This window comes from Bombus pascuorum, chromosome 8 (genome assembly GCF_905332965.1).
Source record: "Bombus pascuorum chromosome 8, iyBomPasc1.1, whole genome shotgun sequence".
NCBI classification, from domain to species: domain Eukaryota; kingdom Metazoa; phylum Arthropoda; class Insecta; order Hymenoptera; family Apidae; genus Bombus; species Bombus pascuorum.
Window position 1 is genome coordinate 7,556,975 of NC_083495.1, and position 21,163 is coordinate 7,578,137.

Genomic DNA, 21,163 nt, shown 5'->3' on the forward strand with positions numbered 1-21,163 from the left:
GCCTTTGAAAAATAGCTTATAAAGTTGAAGAACTTTCGTAAGAGGCCAGACCTGTCGCTATTAAGCGTACATTCATAAAGAAATACGTACATGGAGGTGGAAAATATGTTACTTGATAGTGTTATTACGAAGCTAGTATAATAATATCTGTTTTTTTTTTTTTTTTTTATTAAAATTCTCAAAGATCTTTTTTATTTTATTTTGGTTATTTTACAATTTGTCCTTGCGGACATTTGGTAAAGTGTTATATCTTGTTGGTGAAGAAAAAAAAATATAAATAAAAAATAATATAGCATGTGGGCGGCTACCCCCAGCGGGGTGCCAGATAATAATATCTGTGCTGCATTTTTAACATAGTTCTTCAAAAATACTATACATACGTATAATAGATAATTCTTAACAAGGAACCAGAGAAATTTTCACGATGAAATAAATCGATATAAACTGTAGAATAAACTTGTTTAGCAATACATTTGATACGGTTATTTGTAGCAAAATGTAAAGTCACTAAATAATATGTAAATCGATATATCACGCGGAACAGTGGAAATTTACCACAAATCCTAAAAGCGGTGCTAAATTTTGAGGAATTTTTATATGAAAACGATCGAAATTCGCGTGGAACTTTCTCGCGCGTTTCTCTCGTACGATTCGCTAAGAGAACACTCGTCAGAAATGCGATTTACTGGCGGCTTGAAAACGTCTGAGGTCGACAGTGCAGTGGCCTTTGCATAGGTAAAGCCAGATAGCAAGAGCGAAGCTTTCGACGCGCTGCGGAGACACGAATTTTCCAGAATTTCCGTCGTGTTTATCTTTCGTTACTAAACAGCTGCCGATCGAACATTTTCTCCTGGCGAAAGTTGATTTTCAAATGGCAACCAGGTCAATCGCGATTTTACGCGATGCATCGACAAAAATGATTCGCGCGGTTCATAAAACTCTGCGGTTTGTCTCCTCCGACGGTGATAAAAACAAAGTATGCAACATCGTCAGATAACGACAATCGAAAGAGGCGTTAAAAATTATCTCACCAAGCGCGTCTCGAGTATGTTTCGAGCAATTTACGGACACGTCACGTTGCTACCGCTTAATACGTATTTCTCTCGAACACCGTATCGTAAACGCATCGTTTTTACGATGCGGTGCGACAGAACGTGCATCTGACTCTCGCAAACGTGCACTAATTTCTGGTACCAACCGTGCGAATGTCTTACATCATCCGTCACACGAAAACGTCCGATCTACGTGAATGAATATGAACGTTTCGTCGCTATCAATTTGCTCAGAAACGAACGATTGTCTGTATCCTTTCGAAAATTACTAATTATCAGTAATTAATCCAAGAGTTAATAATTATTTAAAAAAACGTAATTTTGGTCTATCCACCTGGTATTCCTTAGCTACTTTTCCTACCTCGGCACTCGTCAAACGTATTAATACTGGAACTACCATACCAGTCAAGTTGATTGCTTTTACAATTTTACTTTAAAATTCCTACTGTATGTTATATTTTTCTCCGTAATGAGGTAACGACTTTCGCAACGATAACTAAAAGAATAATATAACGAAATAATTTTATATCAAGACTACTTATACCAATATCAGTCAAAATGATTGGTACCTGCCAAAGTGTGAAAGGATTCTGCAATATGTTTATCGAACCCCAATTAACCAGTTTCTTCGTTTTGTACAACTTCCCATATGTTTTTTTAATTTTTACTGCGTATCATTCAATATGATGATATCATTTATCAGGAAAATTCCGGACCGATCGCTAGATGCTAACACTAGGAATACCATTTTCTACAAATACAATTGTATAAATGTGTCAACCCTCGTTTAGGGTGGTTGACAAAAATGTACTACATAACATGGAATTCTTCCATTCTTAAGAAAGTAATAAATCAATAAATATAAAAATATTCCATTATTACGTATTTTTTACAGACCATTTTTTCTTTCACTGGTTCTGGTAGGAAATAGCTTAGTGTTAACTATTGCACGCGAGTTATTAAAATTAAGGTGCGGTAGTAATTAGTCGTACGATCATTCCTGGTTTTTCAATGACGAAGGATCTTGGCGAAAGAAAAGAAAAGGTTGACAGTTAGAAAGTTAAAAGGTTCAAAAAGGTTGAAAGAAAGATGAGAAAGAAGCAACGGACCGAAGAAAACACAACTTCTCTGCAATGACTACGTACTTTACGCAACTGTGTGTGCAACTGTGTTCAGCTTCGAGAGCCACGGCTCTTCGACCAAGATAATAGAAATTCGTGGAACGGTCTCGAGGGCGGTGCGCTCGTGTGGCCAGAGAATCGAGCCGGTCGGGTGGCCGCCGTCGCTTTCCTCGTTCTAGTCTTTGCCAAAAGCGTTTCGGTCGTTCCGCGAACCAACACCGCCGTATGTCTGCGCCGAAATAGAAAAAACGACGAGAACCGTAGCTGACGCTGCGTCACGCGTGAAAACCTGCGCGCGCGTCAGCTCGCTGGAACGCGCACGCTAAAGGAAATTTCTTCGAGCATCCGCGCGCGCTTTCGTTCTCGCGTAAATACGTACTCGTGCCTCGTATAATAAGACATTGTACGCCTTGTCGCGATGGCAAGAAGAAGAGAAGAGAAGAGAAGGACGTGGAAAAGAGACGAGAATCGACAGAGAGAAAGAGAGAGGAAGAAAAGGCAATAAGAAAAGAGTTTTTCTGTTGCGGGTCGCGTCGCGTATTTTTAGAGCGGCTGCGATATTGCTCGGAATTATGCAGCCGTGCGTCGTGAGCGTTTAATCGCCGGCAAGGATGCCGATCTTTGACCTTGTGAGCAGCCTCGCGTCTAAGCTAATCCCTCGTTCCGCGTAATCGCTTTGCATCGGCGCGTACTGAACCAACCGTGTAACGTCGAGGATGCGAAATAGCGCGGGAAAACCCAACGTGATTAGCGGAATTAGGGTGGTTTATTGTAGCTTTGGGGTTGCCCCGTTGCGGTTTCACGCTTGGATGCCTGTGATTTTATTGAAGCAAATGACGGAGGGGTGAAACGTTGGTGCCAGGGGTTGTTGCCGGCGTGATATATTCGAGCTTCTCGTGGGGATGAGTACAGCGAAAAGAGAAATTAAAGATAGCAGTAAGGTGTTACTGTTTTAAGAAAAAAGAAATTAAATCGATGCTTTTTCGTCAAAATCATATGAAAACGTTGCATCTTGAATTACCGAATCAGCGACGAAAGTTACTTACGAAATCGAATTGCTAACAAAAGTTGACACTTTCGAATTGTTATTATCCGAATGAATAGAACACTCACGTATTTGTGGAAAATTTAAAAGTGCGAAAATGTACGTAATATTCGAAGTAAACTATTTGTTCGGAATTTTGAGTGGCCGTTCGTTTATGACACGGACGGGGCCCATTCCCTTTAGGAAATTCCAAACTACATGTCCTCGCCGAGCTGTAAACCTGATAACTCCGAGGTTAGGTAGAGAACTCCGGGAAAGGACCAGTCGAAAGGGCACGATGGACAGACGAAACCCAACAGCTGGTAGAGAGAATCAGCAACGTAGGAAGACACCAGACATCATACCGTGCGGGTGAAATATTTCACTCTCAACAAGATCCCATCACCGCCGTGTTCATAACATCACACTTTACTTTTATACAAGTGCAAATACAGTGCTAGATTACTCTAACACTCCATCTATTAAACCTCCTCCACCTTGAGCGTTAAGTCATTCGAGATATCGACCGATCGGTTTGACCTGACCGGTTGCTCTTTAATCGAGAATTCGCAACACTATTCGTTACGATATTTAGACAGCAGGCGAATGTCTATATCTACGCGTCTGTTTGTTTCAAATTCACCATCTAATTATTAGATGCTTGGGAATTTTCATTGAGAATAAAACAATTTCAGGTGACGTTACAATGACACAGAAGATAAAACGATAAATAATTATTGTTATCGAATAGCTAACTTCCCTTGTCGAATTAAGTGCACATTCGTAAAGAGGGAAAATACACGGAAAGCAAAATCGATCATTTAATGGTGTGATGGATGAATGGGTGGAACTTGACCTAGAGGAATGACAGAGGGTGGGCTGTTGCTGTACGTCCCTCTGTATTTGTCCCATACAAGAAAGGTCGTAAAACGATGATAAAAGAAACTGTTACATTTTTATCCGCGAGTTTCTAATACCATCTAACATCAACATCTATAAAACGATACAAAACGAACGATCTTTTCTCCTACGAGAACAATTTGCTCATTCGTATCGTAATTAATTCAAGCTTCAACAAGGATTCAACTGCATTGAATCGAAGCGTTCGACGTTTGGCAAAAATTCTTTGAAACCGATGCAAGAATCTGAAGAAATCACGATCTCGATACAGCACGATCGATTCCTCGCAAGTTCCCGCAACGATATTCTATTCTTCCGAGAAATTAACATCCGGTAAAAACGTATCCTTCTGAAATATACAACAGGTAACAGGGTCGCGATCGCGACCGATTCGAAGACGACTTTTCTGCGATGAATTTTTGCCGTATCCCGGTCAGTAATTCTTTTAAAGATCTCCGTCTCTCTTTCTTTCGAATAGAAAGAGTGCTGGCGGACTTGCAAACCAGTTCAGCCGGGAATCTTTCCGATGCTCTGTTCTCTTCGACACGGAAGTGAAAAACGCGGCGAAAGACGAAGAGAAGAAATCGTTCGTAGCATCGTTCAAGGTTAACCACGTGGATATAGGCGTAGCCATCGACCAATGGCGTAGCCGGAGGATCGATGTACCCACTGAACAACCGTTAAGCCTAATGAACGGCATTTACGCCGTGTACATTTTTTCTTCGACTAACTATTAACCACTGTCCCATCCGTTTCTACGTTTTCACATAATTTTCGTCGCGATCTCCGTCTGACTGTTACAAGTTGCGTAGCTAGCTGTAATTCGAACCCATAACACGTTGACTGCCGCGGTGGTCACCGATGGCCCACGTTGTTACATTTTTTAGAACCATTCAAACGAAATAAATTTCGTGAAGCGAAAAGGTTTCCTTCAGAAGTTTCAAGATAATTTCAGTCGTCATTCGAGTCTTAGAAGTTACACGAGGTCCTAAAATATTCTTATTTACACGTTTTATAGGTTATTAAGGTTTCTATAATTTTACTTTGAATTAATTTGTTCGATGAAATTTAAAGTGAGAATATTAGTTTCGTTCCGTCACGTATCGTTTCAGTTTCATTCCGATCAATGATTAAGTATCGTAGATATTGTTCTATCGTTAAACTTACTGAGTGACCTATTTATGGAAACCTGTTTCTATCCGAATTTCTCAGATTTCTATCTTAGTCAGTAATCTATCGTCCATAGTCTGTCAATAACTTTATTACGAAAAATCAATCATTTTTTTTTTTTTTTTGTAAAAAATAAATTATATCATGTTCGCGTAAGAAAAATTTCTTCGTTTCATTTCTTTTGAACTGCATTCTATTACACAATCTTCTAATTAACGAGCTAAGGAAAACGTGAACCAGAAAACGTGATGAGCAAAATATAGTATGTATATAATTTCCTCTTACGTTACTTTAGAGAATAAATCATTCGGTCATTGTCAATTGCAACAGATTGGAACCGACTGATAAGATTGTGAAAAGAAATTATTACTGATTCATTTGCGATACAGTATTACAGTGGCGAATAGATAAGTCGAACGTATGTAGACACCTAATAATCGTAAAACATAGGATTAAGATTGGCTGTTTGCATGGTCGAAACGGTGGAACGTGCCAATGAACACGATTCGCGAAATAGCGGAACAAGCTCTCAGTATGTCGATACGTATGCGTGTGGACGAGTGAATTTCTAATTGACTTTTTGCTACACGTAGCGTGTAACGTATACGTGTTAATTTGAAGATACTTTAAAGAATCGATTTAGGCTAAATTTGCATAAATTAATATCTAACATTTGCGTTTAATGAGATTTACACTATGTAATCTGGTATTTATTATCATGTTTTTCTATCGATTTAGTCGCTACATTTTTTTTCTATTTCATTAACGATAATGATTTGACGAGATAGAGAGACTGAGAGAAGAGTCTTGAAATGATAATCTTCGCCTGTTACGTTTCGAAATTTGCTGTTTCTTTGCATTTGTTTGTTTAATTTCATTTGTTGTCCAAGCACAAAGAACGCTTTAATTAAAATTTCTGTTCCACTATTTACGAACGTAGATACTCTTTAAACATATTACAACGTAGAATCTAAAAATCATTTGTCCTGTTAAACTAAGTTTTCTCGCAACTCCCATGTCAATTTTACCATCGTTAGTAATTTAGCTCGTCATTAAATCGTCTAGCCCGAAAGCTTTGACATGTGAACACGTGAGGGATACGTCATTTGTTTATTACGCCATTACAATGACGTGCCCGAGTTTCATTTTATTCACGTACTAATCAAACGATTAATTCAAAAGAACGAAAAAACGAAAAGGATACAACAAAATACAAAATACCCTCGTCACGGTTCAACAATATTCTCCGCCGTCTAAATATATCCCACTTTGTATCCTCGTCGAACAACGACTAATAAACGTCACACCAAACACTCTCGTTATGATCCTCTAATTCCTTCGTTAAAAAGACTGGAAGGAAAATGTGAAAAAGAAAAAGGAAAAAAAAAGATGAAAGAATGGAAGAAAAATTCTCAGCTCAAGATATTAATAACAAGGATAATTGATCTTTTAAAATGGTTTTCTCGCGTCGAAACGAGCAGAGCAGAGGCTTAAAGCTGAAAGGGTTAAGATCAACGAGCTGGAAACGAAGTGGGACACTTGGCGGCTTCCTTTTCTATGCAGTCTGCGTTTTCTTTCGCGCGTATACGCCTCAGACGGCGGAGATAGACACGAAAAGGGGTATGTATAACCTTGAGGACATAGTTACCTTCTCCGTTGGTGGTAAGGGAGCCGGGAAGAGGCAGGGGTGTGCTGTTTTTGCACCGACGTTGATCCCCTTCGCTGGGCGCACGATCTGAAAATAAACGGCAACCCCTTTAGAAGCTTCCCTTGTGTCAGGATCGCTCTTACTTTCACTCTTTTTCTCTCTTTCGTACTCTTTTTCTTTTTTTTTTTTTTTTTACCTCTCCTTTTCAGCTGTCACTTCGTGGCAAACATTTGCCTTTTGAGACGAAAACTCACGTGTCGTTCATTTTGATGAATGAGACGAGCCGCAAGCTATAGCACGATGATATCTAAAGAATATAATCGATAATTGATATAGCGGATGACGTAAGTGCCAAACAAATTAGGCGACATTTTTTTAATGGGAAATGATGTAACTTGTACGTGGAAAATACCGTGAGAAAGTTATGCAACTGTAACACGTGGAACAAGTTTGTGGAAAAAGGGCACGTGAGATAAAATGTCCGATGCTCTAGTTGGGAATTTTTAATATTTATAGAAATGTTTGAATTCTTAATTAAAATCTGTCGTGAATTTTTTCCTTTTTATATTTACCGAATCAATAGAAATTTTTATAATAATTTGGCTATTTGATTGGAAGTTTCCTGTACGTATTTTTATCGTAGAATTTTAGGCTTTCAGAAAGTTCCTCAATTTATCTTAGCTTCTAAGCTTATCGCAAAATCGAGCTACGATTACAATCATCAACAGGAATGTAATTGAAAAAGAATAAAGCATAATGTACATGTAAATAAATTTCATTAATTCACTATATATATTTTGCCATCTATTTTTCGTTTAAGTTTGTAAAAATCATTCGTGTTGAAAACCTATAGAGCTCGACTATTCAATAAAATCAAGATTAACAGAAATACATATATGTGTTTTGTTTCTACCGGAAATCTTCTCTTCTGGTACTTAGATACATCGTTTACCATTTCTACTGCTTAATCGTATTGGCCATTCTGAAAATTGTCTAAATAAAAAGTGTTGGACGATTGAACGTATCACGCACGTGTTTCATGTTGTACTCGTGTGCATTGAAATTATGTATTTTTATAAGATAATCGTTTAATTCAAAGAACTAAAACTTGCAGACTTTGAACTCGTTATACGTTTCTGGCTACGTGTTAAAATAGAACTGATTCCATATTCTTTTTGTCTATTCGTACTTTTTTGCTTTTGCTATTTATCTAAGCTAATTTTCCTGTAACAAGTTTACGACTTAGAGAAAAAACCCGGAAATAATTATCTCTGATTATGCTGTCACATAAATACGACAACATAGAACTAATTTTATGCTTTTTACTTTATATTATTATTGGTCTAAGCTAGTTTTTTTTACAGCATGATTTATTGTGATTTATGAAGAAAAAAAGGAAAGATATGTCATCAAACGCATAATCACGTTCAAACGTATTACGATATACATACGTATGTTCTTACTTTTGATTAGCGTAACTTATCTGGATTTACGATTAAAGCAAATTTCCATTTGCGTCTGAATTACTAAAGCAGAGTCATGCATAGCGAATGAGCGAGCAGCGAACTATCTGAATCAATCGAATGGTTGGATTTTCTTATTCTCATAGCGATAAAGATAAACATCTCTTTGTCCGTTTTCATATTCCGTGCTATATAAATAAAAATAAGAAAATTATTTTCCAGTTCAGACTTTGCTCAGTTTCTGCCGGGGCCTGATAAAACAACTAACTTTATATTCTCGATAAAGTTGTTTCAACGGTATTTCTTGTTTTTTTCATCTTATCTATCCTTCAGTTATAGATAACCATCTCACAGCATGAAAATATCAAAAGTCACATTATTATTTAAATTATCAAAAGATAGTAATAAAACGATACATCGAATTAATAAATACGAAAGAATGCAGAAATCGAACGTTACCTAATTTACGTCTTCGATGTCGTTTAAAAATCTCCCGATTTCTTTCCATTTGATAACAAGAATAGCCTACACTTAGTCTCTAATAACCGCGCTTTAAAAGTAACTTTCCATTATACAAAGAGAAGCGCGTGCAATTTTCAAACCACGTTCCATCAAACATAATCAAAATCAATTTCTCAAAGCGACACGTTCTCACAATTTGCAGACCAAAATACATTCGCAAAATTGTATGTATTACTTGTACTATCGTTTCTTTCTTTTCCAAGGAACCAAGAATCAAAAATCGGAAATACTGCGCGCAATGCGAAAATCTTAGTGGAAGAAACGAGCACTCCCGCAATTTGCAGACCAAAATTCTCGCGAAAAGGATCGTGTTGGTGGAAGAAAAATAGTATTACGAGAAGGCTACCGATTTGTAATTTCTTTGATTGCCAGGAAAACGCTAAACGAATAGGCTTAATTCGAAATAAGTGACACGATGCAAAAGACCCAAGAAAACAAGCTTTGAACACGATGGTACAGGCAGAGAGCGTTGCAAGGGGACCGATTCTAAACGCTGCTCTGTCCCATCTGGAACTAGTTACAACGGGTTAAACCAAGGGGATGAAACGTGTCCGCCTCGATATAGAAGCACGCGTCCTATTTATAAGTTCGAATCTCGAACTGACCAGAAAACCAAACACCGCGACCGCTTCGAAGAATCGGTAATGGAGTGCTAACTAACATCTCGGCGAGATAGAAGCGAGTTTGGAATGCTCTGTCGCGGTTCGAAACGCGAATATTCCGATCGCGACGCTAGGGATCCGCGTTTTATTTATGGACGGCGTGGAAGAAAGAGGAAAACGTTACGAACGTTCCTAGAAACGTATGATGCAAACTCGTGCATACGTGTACGTGTGTGTTTATCACGAGAACGTTACGACACGAAGTAGAACCGTGACCATCGAAATTGCCATGGGCGAATATTATAGCCGATGGAAAATGCAAATGCAATGATTAATGGTACTGATGGGTTTTCTCGTTCGTCCTTTTCAATCGCCTCGCTTGAAACAATATCTCTGTTCTTTTCTTTTTCTTTTCAAGTACCTTCTTTTCTTTTCTCCTGTTGCATTAAGAATAAAAAATGAACGACGAAGTTGTTCAATGTCGATGAATTACGATTAGATCGTGGTATCGACGATGTTACACGTATTTCTACTAAATTTCGTTAATTAGACAAATTACATAGCAGCAGAGATATGTTTTCCATTGTTTGAAATATATTGTGATAGATTACGATTAGCTCGTAGTGTCGATGTTATATTTTTAATGCGATAAATTCCGTTCCTTAGATAAGTTAAGTGTTAGAAGCATGTCGCGTATTTATTTTTATTAGCCAGAAATTTTAACGAGACCGAAGATTTTATATATTTTATCATTCAGTTTCAATCTCGAAAGAAACGTCGCGCTAATCATTTTTCCTATTCTTCTGTTCTAAACATTGTCGAAAATGTCTAAACATTTCGTCGAAAACAATGTTTACTAGTTTCCGATAGTTTCTTCGCGATCAAGAATCTACTTTTACGCGTTTTCTAGTATACAACGTTTTACAATCGTAGAAGATAAACATGCACTTGATGGACCATCAATGACCCAAGAAAGATAACTGCATCTATCGCAAACGATAACTGCACACACCACTTGCTTAGAGTTTTATACTGTTTATAAAAGTGAACGTACACAACATTACGCTTGCGATGTAATTATTTTGCATATGACGCATTTTCCAGTAACGTTCGATGATTATCGAACGACGATCTATTAATAATAAAAAGAATTGATATTATACATGTGATACAGAAATTATCTACGATTTTCTAAATCGTCGATTTATAGATTGCGGCTGAGAGGGTTGCGAAACCTCCTTATTGCGGAATTATTCTCATTTGCTCGGTTATTTTTAGTTGCAATTTCTATAGAAATTGTCGTGGCAAAGTTTTCAGCGCTTATTTATTTCAGTGTGGCAACATCGTAAAATTCTACTACAGTTTTGCAACGCTGATTATTTTATTAACAGAAGTAAGTGATTAGCCTTTAACCCTTTTGATAAGAAGAGCGTGCATATACGCCTTTAAACGTCGAATGAACATTTATAGAGAAAAAAAAAAAAAAAAAAAAAAAAAAGAAAAGAAAAGATAGATGCACATACATTGACTCAGGAAAATATTTGAACGTTCACTGTGAAAATCTTTTACGAATATACAATATTATGCATACTATACGAAACATGTTACAATTTCATTTTTATTCCAATGTACAATTTGAAACAAATCCGAAGGAATATTGTATAAGACGCATAATATATGCATGTACAAAGGTTTTCCATGGTAAGTGTATAAATATGTTCATCAGTTACTACACATTCCCCGTAAAACAAAAACACTTCCATTTATACAGTTATATACTGAATTATACAAATTACTTCAATGTATTTTCCCTTACACTTTCCTTACTTGATACGTTGTCCAAAACTATTTTCAATCTCGAGAATACAATAGCAATTACGCTGTTAATCTTTCAAGATCAAATACCTTTCAGCCTGTAAGGAGATTCATACGTTTACCAATTATGAATAATAAAAACACATTTCGTCGCATGGTTTTATAAAAAGGCATAATGGAATAAAGTTAAAAATACCGAAGAAAAATACATCTAATTACCGTTTGGTGTAATTAATTATTAGATATCAATAAATTTATTATTACTAACTAAAACTTTTCGTACATTCAAAATGGTTAGAAGGAAAAACGTTGCTCTTTAGGAACGCTCTGCTTTTTAGGAAGCTTAAAAAACAGTATTCCAGTGATATCGTTACAAACTAACGCATAATACAGAAAACGTGAACGTAATCTTGAAGCAAAATCGCGATACCAGTGGCAATTGTATGAAAATCGCGATAATAGACGAGAAAAGACGGTACGTTGCGAAAACGCGTTTTACGATGCACGCACCGTGACAGGATATGCGTTGCAAGGTACTACCAGGTACTAGCCAAGGCATGATTAATGACTCGAGTAATTTGCAGGAATTCAACGCGATCGAGAACATCGGAGGATACCGGAACGCGTGGTGTCGAGAGCCCAGAGCACAGAAGCGATCAGAGACGACGAATTTGTGGCTTGGTGAATCACGATTCTCGTGGAAATTCTACTGTCTGTATCTTCATCGACCACAAACAAGCTGACAGTATCGTCTAAAATCATAATCCGTCGCGGTCAGATCATTTATCGTCAACGTAACAACGAGTTTCTCACTTAACATTCGAAACGGCCAACTGGTAATTCACTTGTAAGAATGCTATCTTCAATCTCGACTCGAGATCCAAGAGTGTCTACGTGTGCGACACGTACCCACGGCTGGATTATCTGTCCGCGTTAAAAATTCTACTCCTAACTTCGTTCGACTCTTGTTCGTCCACTTCATTGATTATTAATTATGTACTTTGGAATTTCGATTCCAGAAGCAACTTCATACGGTATATCGGGGACTGTTTTATTTCATCTGTAGTTTGTATTTTACATCTCTGAAGATTTACAGTGTGAGCCATAAGTAGCAGAATATTCATCGTTTCTTTGCAAAATGCGTTACTTGGTGAAGTAAGTAAATCCAATATTATATATAATATACTATAAGATATTATATAGAAGCAATAATATATTAAATGCAAATTCAACGTAATATTGTATAGTTGTACTTTTATCAACACAACTGGAGAAACAGAGTCTGTGCATCGATTTGTTTCATCGTTATTTAGATGTATTTGTTGTTAATGTTCCTTTACGTATTACATGCACTCTGTACAGTTTTGCATCATTGAACCTCCCATAAATACATACGTTGTCATGGTAATATTTATTATAATTCTATTACTATTAAGTCGCCGGAAAAGTTTCTTTCGTTTTATAAGGAAATAATGGATGCACATTTTCGAATTATGTATGACCCATTTTGTTCTCTCAAAATAAACATCACAACGTTCGACAGATTAGGTTTCATGTTTGTATGAAGATGCACTGTTGTAAAGGAAAGTCACTTTCTGGACAACCTAATATTTTACTTACACTGCGGATGTATTATACCTTATGGTGTCTTATGGTATAAACTGCTAAATTACTAAATAGAAACACCAAGTGGAGTAAATTTGTTACAATTTTCTAACTTTTTTCTAAATACGTGACCTACGTATGTGCAATGTATGTGTCCTAATACGAGTATCCCGATACTTATAGTCAGTAGCGTATAGTGATACCATGCACAAATCGATGTCACGAACGGGACCACACACGTAGATTTCCACGACAAGACCGAATACTTTCTTCGTATCATAGCCAAGGCGTTGTTTTCAACATCATTAAAGGCGTTGCTTTAAAGATCGTTACAGGCGTTATTAAGAGCACGATGTAACGCTACATAATTTTATACGTGGCGAAATGAGCCGGATCACGCGACTCGAAGCTTTTTTGTCGTCGATGAAAACCGCCAGCAGTGGACACGAGTATTACTCTGCTTAGTTACAATGGTTCATCTACCATTTCGATACGTCCGAGACAGCCAAAGTAGCATTATTTATTAATATTATTTAAACGTTTTACCAATTCGTCCAACTAAAAATGTTTAGTCGTTGCTTCGTAATAACTTGTACGATACAACTTGACTTGAAACATGAACTTATTTATAATATTTTCAATTATAAGACACGCGAAGTTGTTTGAACAATTGCAGAAATTCTTACACTACGTGTTACGCAAAAGATTTTCTATAACGTGTGTCGCGATACGACTATCACGAACAAGTTGCTAAAGTTCGAAACAAATCGAAAAATCTACGCGTGGATATACGTTACAGAACGTTTGAACCTGCCAGATATTAAATTCATCGGGAACTCCATTTGTACGTTTTTTAATTTCATTACTCAAGCACACGATTGATATTCAATTCTTCAGAAATATATTAGCTCGTTTACTATCCGCAAAAGGATAACGAAGATAAATTTAAACACACATACGCTTCGTATAGTAGGCAAAATTATCGGAACAACAATTATCGCAACTATTCACACTGTACATACTATTTTCTCATCAAGCGTACGTTTCTAATAAAATCTACCAACTTTTGCGTACATTTCAAGACTGCTTTTAAATTCCATCATTGTAATCGTATCATCAATACGATCGTCTCTTCACGGTGCTAACGAAATATCATAATGAAATACGTTAAAGTTTCGAGTACCAGGCACAATATATTCGCAAGAAATTTTCTGCGACGAGCAAATTTCAAATTCAAATAAATAAACGTGAACCATTGTATCTGGAAAAATAACAAAGCGCTACACAGGACAATCCAACTTTTATAAGATTTAAATTCCATCATTGTAATCGTATCATCGATACGATCGTCTCTTCACGGTGCTAACGAAATATCATAATGAAATACGTTAAAGTTTCGAGTACCAGGCACAATATATTCGCAAGAAATTTTCTGCGACGAGCAAATTTCAAATTCAAATAAATAAACGTGAACCATTGTATCTGGAAAAATAACAAAGCGCTACACAGGACAATCCAACTTTTATAAGATTTAAATTCCATCATTGTAATCGTATCATCGATACGATCGTCTCTTCACGGTGCTAACGAAATATCATAATGAAATACGTTAAAGTTTCGAGTACCAGGCACAATATATTCGCAAATTTCAAATTCAAATAAATAAACGTGAACCATTGTATCTGGAAAAATAACAAAGCGCTACACAGGACAATCCAACTTTTATAAGATTTAAATTCCATCATTGTAATCGTATCATCGATACGATCGACTCTTCACGGTGCTAACGAAATATCATAATGAAATACGTTAAAGTTTCGAGTACCAGGCACAATATATTCGCAAATTTCAAATTCAAATAAATAAACGTGAACCATTGTATCTGGAAAAATAACAATGCGCTACACAGGACAATCCAACTTTTATAAGAACGAGACAGAAAAGGGCTGCGAGTTTTCTCACTTCGTGGCAAGACATTTTTTCCAGCAGATTTCTGATTCCGATGTTCGCAACATCATCGAAGGACTAATCGTTTTAGGTACAGACCCGTGTTCAGACGGGATTCATTGACTAAAAGAGAGGATGACGTCAGAGGACAACAAGTCGGACAAGAGGGCGGTCGCATTCTTCTGGAATTCCAGCGGCTCGTTCCTACAGGAGAAGCATTTCCTGCCGCTAACAGAGCTAGAAGGCAGTAACAGTAGCAAAAGGAGAAACGTAGCCGAGAGATTCAACATCCGTCAAGTATTTTTAGGAGGGATTTCATGGAAATATCCTCGGTCCCAATATGCGTCACGTAGCTCGCTTCGGCCTCATAGTTTCGTTCGTTCGCCGTTCGTTCTCGGCGAATTTATTTCGCCAGAATTGAAGAACGAGAAAGGGAAATAATTGTTCGTTATGCGGTATTATGGCTCACTAAATGGAAAGAAATTTATATTTATATTTATATCGATATCTTGTTGGAAATTTGGTGTAAATGCAGAGCGAGCGAGAACTTACGATTAGTATTAATAGCTTAGAATAAATAAAATAAATAAGACGGTAACGTAGGATGAATGCTTGGTGTATGGTAAAATATTGTAGTAACTTCTTTCTTCTACATTCACATGTTATTTTTGGCGCCTGTTAACGGTAGAATTTCGCGTAGAAACGTAGAATTTTAGTAGAAATTAAAAATCGCTGTTTATACATAGAACGTTGAATAATCTTACAGTTGAAACACGTTCGATAGAATTCTGATATTTTTCTGAAAAGCTTCTATTTCTTTAAGTATTATTTTATCTTTTGTTTCTATTTATCAATTATTTTATTTTTCCCCCTTTTTCATCGTCCCATCTTCATTCTAAATCCGCTTTTTGGGTTATTTTCGATCCAAGTGTATCTTTCGTTTCCTATCGCGAAAAAAAAACGTTTCAAGTTTGAAGATAAAGCAGAAGCATCCTTATCGATAGTGCGATCTCGCATTCCAATGTTACGTATAAAAACTCTTTCGAAACATCAAAAGTCTTTCCATTTAGTGAAACCAGAGTGAGTCACATTCTTGTCAAAATTTGAATCTCAAGTTCGGTGCTGAAATTTTCCACGGTACAATGTTTTCAAATCTGCCTGTACACTCTCATCCATCGGCCAGCTACGTGTCGATGATGTTTGGTCACGTATCAGTGACATAATTGCCGGTGTACAAATATTTCAATACAACGCCACGTAACACTGTTCCTCGATAAAAAAGGGAGAGGAGAGGGGAAAGAGTGTCTTACGGTACTGGTTACATCGTACGACAGAACAGGAAGAAAAGAAAGAAGAGGATGGTAATAAGCTAATAATTCATATGTTCGTTCACCTTGAAAGTTAGCCGGAACGGTCCTTCTACCGATCGATCGGCAAATTTGCGACTGCTGCAAATTTAACGATGACATTATCGGTTAGCAGAGAACGACTACGCGTTTAATGACAGGTGTCGTGCCATCGGCATGGAATTTCGTTTCTCCTTTCGAAGGTGCACCAAGTCGATCGAAACCGTTCTGCAAACACGTACATAAACGTATTTGCTCGCGATCAACGCGGTGGTAATGAGTTGCCAAGTTTACGTGTCAATTTATTCGTTATCGACGAGTAAATATTTGTACACTGATTGTCCTCGATCCCGTCTCCGCGTTTTGTAACACAAGCACGGATCTCGCGGTGAAATTTGTACACCGATGGAACTGTTAACAAACAGGAACTGCCTAAAATGTATTTTCCACTTACACGATTGATCTTTTCCTTCTCACCTTTTCAGCTTTCTCTATTTTTTCACGACGCGTCTTGGAAGGATACTTGGCATTTGCGACTGTGTCATCATGATAAATAGACCGCGGATTCACAGTAATATCGAATAATGCACGTAACGTGCAGAAATATGATACTTTTCAGAATATTTAATAGGACAGTTTTCTATATAAAAATTTGTTAAATTATGTTTATGAAGATATTTATTTGCATAAATATCCGTAGTGTAACGATAAGTGAAATAGTTGCAGAAAGTAAGTGAATCAAAGAGACGAGAGCCAAGACTTGTGTGTGAGAGTGATAGTATATCTTTACTAATACTATGTTGCACTATATATGCGTAGAACTTTGTACTTTTCATTCGTGCGTTCAACGAGCTTCTTATAAGACGTTTCAATTTTCCTACTGCAATGATTTTTTATTTGCGAGTCAGCCATGATGACAAGTGAAGCAATTTCTATGGAAACGAGGCCCGTGTTACGTTATATAGAATTTTGTGTTTTCTATTTGTGCGTTGACTGAACTTTTCAATTTTCCTACCACGCATTTTTATTTTTCTATTGATGCAATCTTTTATTTGCAAGTGGGTCACAATGATAGGTGAACTAGGTTTCCAAGGAGACAAGATCTAAGATTTATGTGTGAGAATGATAGTGTATCTTTATTGGTACTGAAACTGTGTTTATGATACAAATTAATAACAGAGCGAATAATCGAGGATTGAAAATTGATTTTTCCGAGAAATAAATCTACAACGGTATATTAATGCAAATTAAGTAAAATTTAGATTTTCCAATGGTAGGATAAATGTTACGTAACGAATGTGGAAAGAAAGTTTCGGGCTGCCAAGGATGAAATTTCGTTTAAATTTGTTCTTTGATCCGTGTTGATCGAGATCTTTGTAAGAGGCTGGTAAGAAAATATTTACCGTAGTGTAGATAAATTTAGAATCAAAACATGGCTAGCGTAATTTATTCTGTAATATGGAATTTTGTGTAATGGCGTTAAGACATGTAATTCGAATTACAAACATTCAAGCCTTTAGTTCCACCGTGTTTTACGTACAAAAAGAAATCTCATAAATCAGCGTACATTCAATTCATATAGCTATAAAAAAGTTGTTAAAAATGCGCGCTTTGAACGATAATCTACCTGTTTGTAGCTCGTTTGTTATTATCGCGGTTAATAATTTTATAGAGATTCTAAAACAGAAATCCAATACCAACGAAGTTTAAAATAAATCTGCTCCGTTAATCCAAAAATATAGATATAAATATGGATAAGAATACAAAAAAGCTGAGAAACGTGATCAAATAAAACCATCGTATCAATCTAAACGGATGAACAAAACTAATCGCAACTGAGATATTTATCCGCTTAAATACACGCGTTTTGTGTTTGTTTCTTTTCCATTCTTATCCATCGCTACATAATAAATACATTATTCCGCTATTACTTCAAATCGCTATTCCCATACCACACAATTACCTATATAACAATATAACGATTCTGTAATTCCTCATCCTATACATATATGTATGTAGAAGAAAACCCACCTATAAAACCCGTATCGGACACGAGCTTCTTCCATGTGAGATTGAGAAACGAGCCGACCTTAATACTACAAGTAGCAATTCAGTCAATACGACTCAGCAATGAGTTTACAGAAGCTAACAAGCATTAAAGAGCGTATAATTCTATTCCTAATGAGTATCATCGTTTGCAATCGTTTAGCTTTATTTCTATGAATTAATTTCTCTTCGAGACAATAATACTTTTCAGGTTGCGAAAGAATGTACGGATAATTATTAAACTATTATGATTTTCATGCTTTTTCTTCCTGTTTCGACTTTTTATCTATAGTTATATATGGTAATATCGATGGTAATTGCACGTCATTGCAGCAAATTCAAATTAATTTTGCAAATATTACTGTAAATATTATTATATTATTTTCTGTAAATATTATTCGAAATTATTATAGCGCTTTACAAAGAGCTTTAGAAAAGTATTTATTATACGATTAATTGAATATACTATAAGCATTCCCTTGCTTGTACGGCACTGTAGATGTAACCATTACTATATGTAAATATCAAACAGATAAAAAAATGTTTAATACAATAGCTATTAATACTTTTATTTGGTATGCACATAATTTCCAAGCTATAAATAGACTGCAAAGGTTTATGCACTTACGAGAAATTTAAATACGCAAGATACAAAATGTTCGAATTAAACTACTCCTTATAGTAATTAGAGAATGAAACAAATCTCTATTTAAATTCCATTGCTCTAATTCTGCCAGTAAAAATCTGATCTTGTTAATTTATCAATTACAATTCTACTGTACACGACGAACTCAATTCAACATTGAACTTCCTTTCCTTCAATATTGCACTACCAATTATAAATAGTAGAACATTGAATGGCTAATTTTACTACAATTAAAATTTTACGTTATACAAAGCATATAATAACTTTACGATACGATAAACTCAAAATAAAAAAAACGAAAAGCATTTGATTTGTATTAAATATCAGAAACTGCTCTATTATATATATAAAATATAAATAAAAATTCATCCAAAGATACTAATATACAGAATTATACTCCTATTAATATATAAAGTCATCTGGATACATCAATAAATCACGAACTCTTATACAAGTTTATATTTTTGAGAATGTAATTAGAAAAGTAAAACTCGACTGGGAAATTGTTTTACTCGCCAAGCATTAGTATTACAAAGTATCGAAAAAACTATACTCTGGATATTTTATATATTTCTTCATACTGTGTTATTTTGTACAATTCCAAATACCAAGTGTTATGGGAAGTAGTATGCTTTAGATATTTTATATATTTCTCCATATTCTGTCTATTTTGTACAACTTCAAATACCTACTATTACAGAAATTACTATACTTTGGGCATTTTATATATTTCTTTATATTGTGAGATTTTGTACAATTCCAAATACCAAGTGTTATGGAAAATAGTATACTTTAGATATTTTATATATTTCTCCATATTCTGTCCATTTTGTACAACTTCAAATACCTACTATTACAGAAATTACTATACTTTGGGCATTTTATATATTTCTTTATATTGTGAGATTTTGTACAATTCCAAATACCAAGTATTATGGAAAGTAGTATACTTTAGATATTTTATATATTTTTCCATATTCTATCCATTTTGTACAACTTCAAATATCTACTATAACAGAAATTACTATACATTGGACACTTTATATATTTCTTCATACTGTGTTATTTTGTACAATTCCAAATACCAAGTGTTGTAGAAAGTAGTATACTTTAGATATTTTATATATTTCTCCATATTCTGTCTATTTTGTACAACTTCAAATTTCTACTACTGTAGAAAGCACTATACTTTGGATGTTTTGTACATTAGATTATCCCAAACGTTTCTTTCGTTTCATAAGGAAATAATAGATTTTTCTTGTTATTTTATCGAATTACGTATGACCCATTTTGTTCCAACAGAACAAAACGTCCTAAACATAATTCGTAACCCATTTCATTCCAAAAGAAAGAAAGTTCTGAGACAACCTAACACTTCCTCATACTACGCGCATTACGTGCAGTTTTGCGCTCTCAAATTTCGTCCTAGATACGTAAAAATCTACGCATCAAGGGCTAGGAACTAGTCTAAGAAGATCGTCAAATCGATGATATAGAAGATCGGTCGTTAGAATCGAGACGTATCGATTTCTATTAATCCGGAAACCGATGGAGAGGTTTCGGTAGGGTCGTGGCTGGATCGGGCCGCTGGAGGAAGCAACGGAATGCGAGAGAGCCACTCCCGCCTCTCGTCGAAGATACGGGTTGGGGCCGAGCAGCGGCGACCTAGAGGCCGAAAGACAGAGGGAGAGAAAGGAAGCCCGTCTCGAGGAACGACCGAGAGCCTCGTCGAGGAACGTCGCGTCGCGAGAAACAGGGAGAGAACGATCGAGCCCAACGAAGAGTGCGTGCTTTTCAGCTCGTTCTTTTGCGCCGAGTGGGCAGCAGCCGATGGCTTCGATCCATAAGATGAAACGAGAAGAAGATAGAATATAGAGGAAGATAGGAAGGTTGGAGTACTCGAGTACTATGGCAAGAGGGAAAAAGAAAGAGGAGATGAAGAGAAGTGTATTCGCGAAGAGAAGAGGAGAGGAGAGGAGAGGAGAGGAAAGAGTGAGCTAGATTCTTTATACGCTGGCTCACGAAAGTATTTAAACACTTACCGTGAGGAACTTTTTATTTTCATATCGTACGCGTTCTATTTATTCGATTCATTTTTACACGGTTCTTCGTTTCCAGGCTTTGGCGAGTTTCCCATTTCGCATTGTACTACGTCCTTTGCTCCTTTCATTTTTCAAATCTACGTTGTACCTCGAATGCGACGATACGTGGAAAGTATATGTTACGCGGAACATTCTGAAATTTCATTAGCGCTGT

At 36.2% G+C, this 21,163-nt stretch overlaps 2 protein-coding genes across 2 annotated transcripts in view; both read right to left on the reverse strand.

Annotated features, from left to right (window-relative positions):
• Positions 1 to 21,163, reverse strand: part of LOC132910017 (FAST kinase domain-containing protein 4) — a 135,463-nt gene that overhangs the window by 80,319 nt on the left and 33,981 nt on the right. The gene's annotated exons all lie outside the window — the stretch shown is intronic.
• The window catches only part of LOC132910018 (mothers against decapentaplegic homolog 7), a 117,131-nt gene that overhangs the window by 61,322 nt on the left and 34,646 nt on the right, over positions 1 to 21,163 (reverse strand). Inside the window, exon 3 of the mRNA XM_060965375.1 lies at positions 6,916 to 7,002. Coding sequence (XP_060821358.1) covers positions 6,916 to 7,002 — 87 coding nt within the window. The remainder of the gene's footprint in view (positions 1 to 6,915; positions 7,003 to 21,163) is intronic.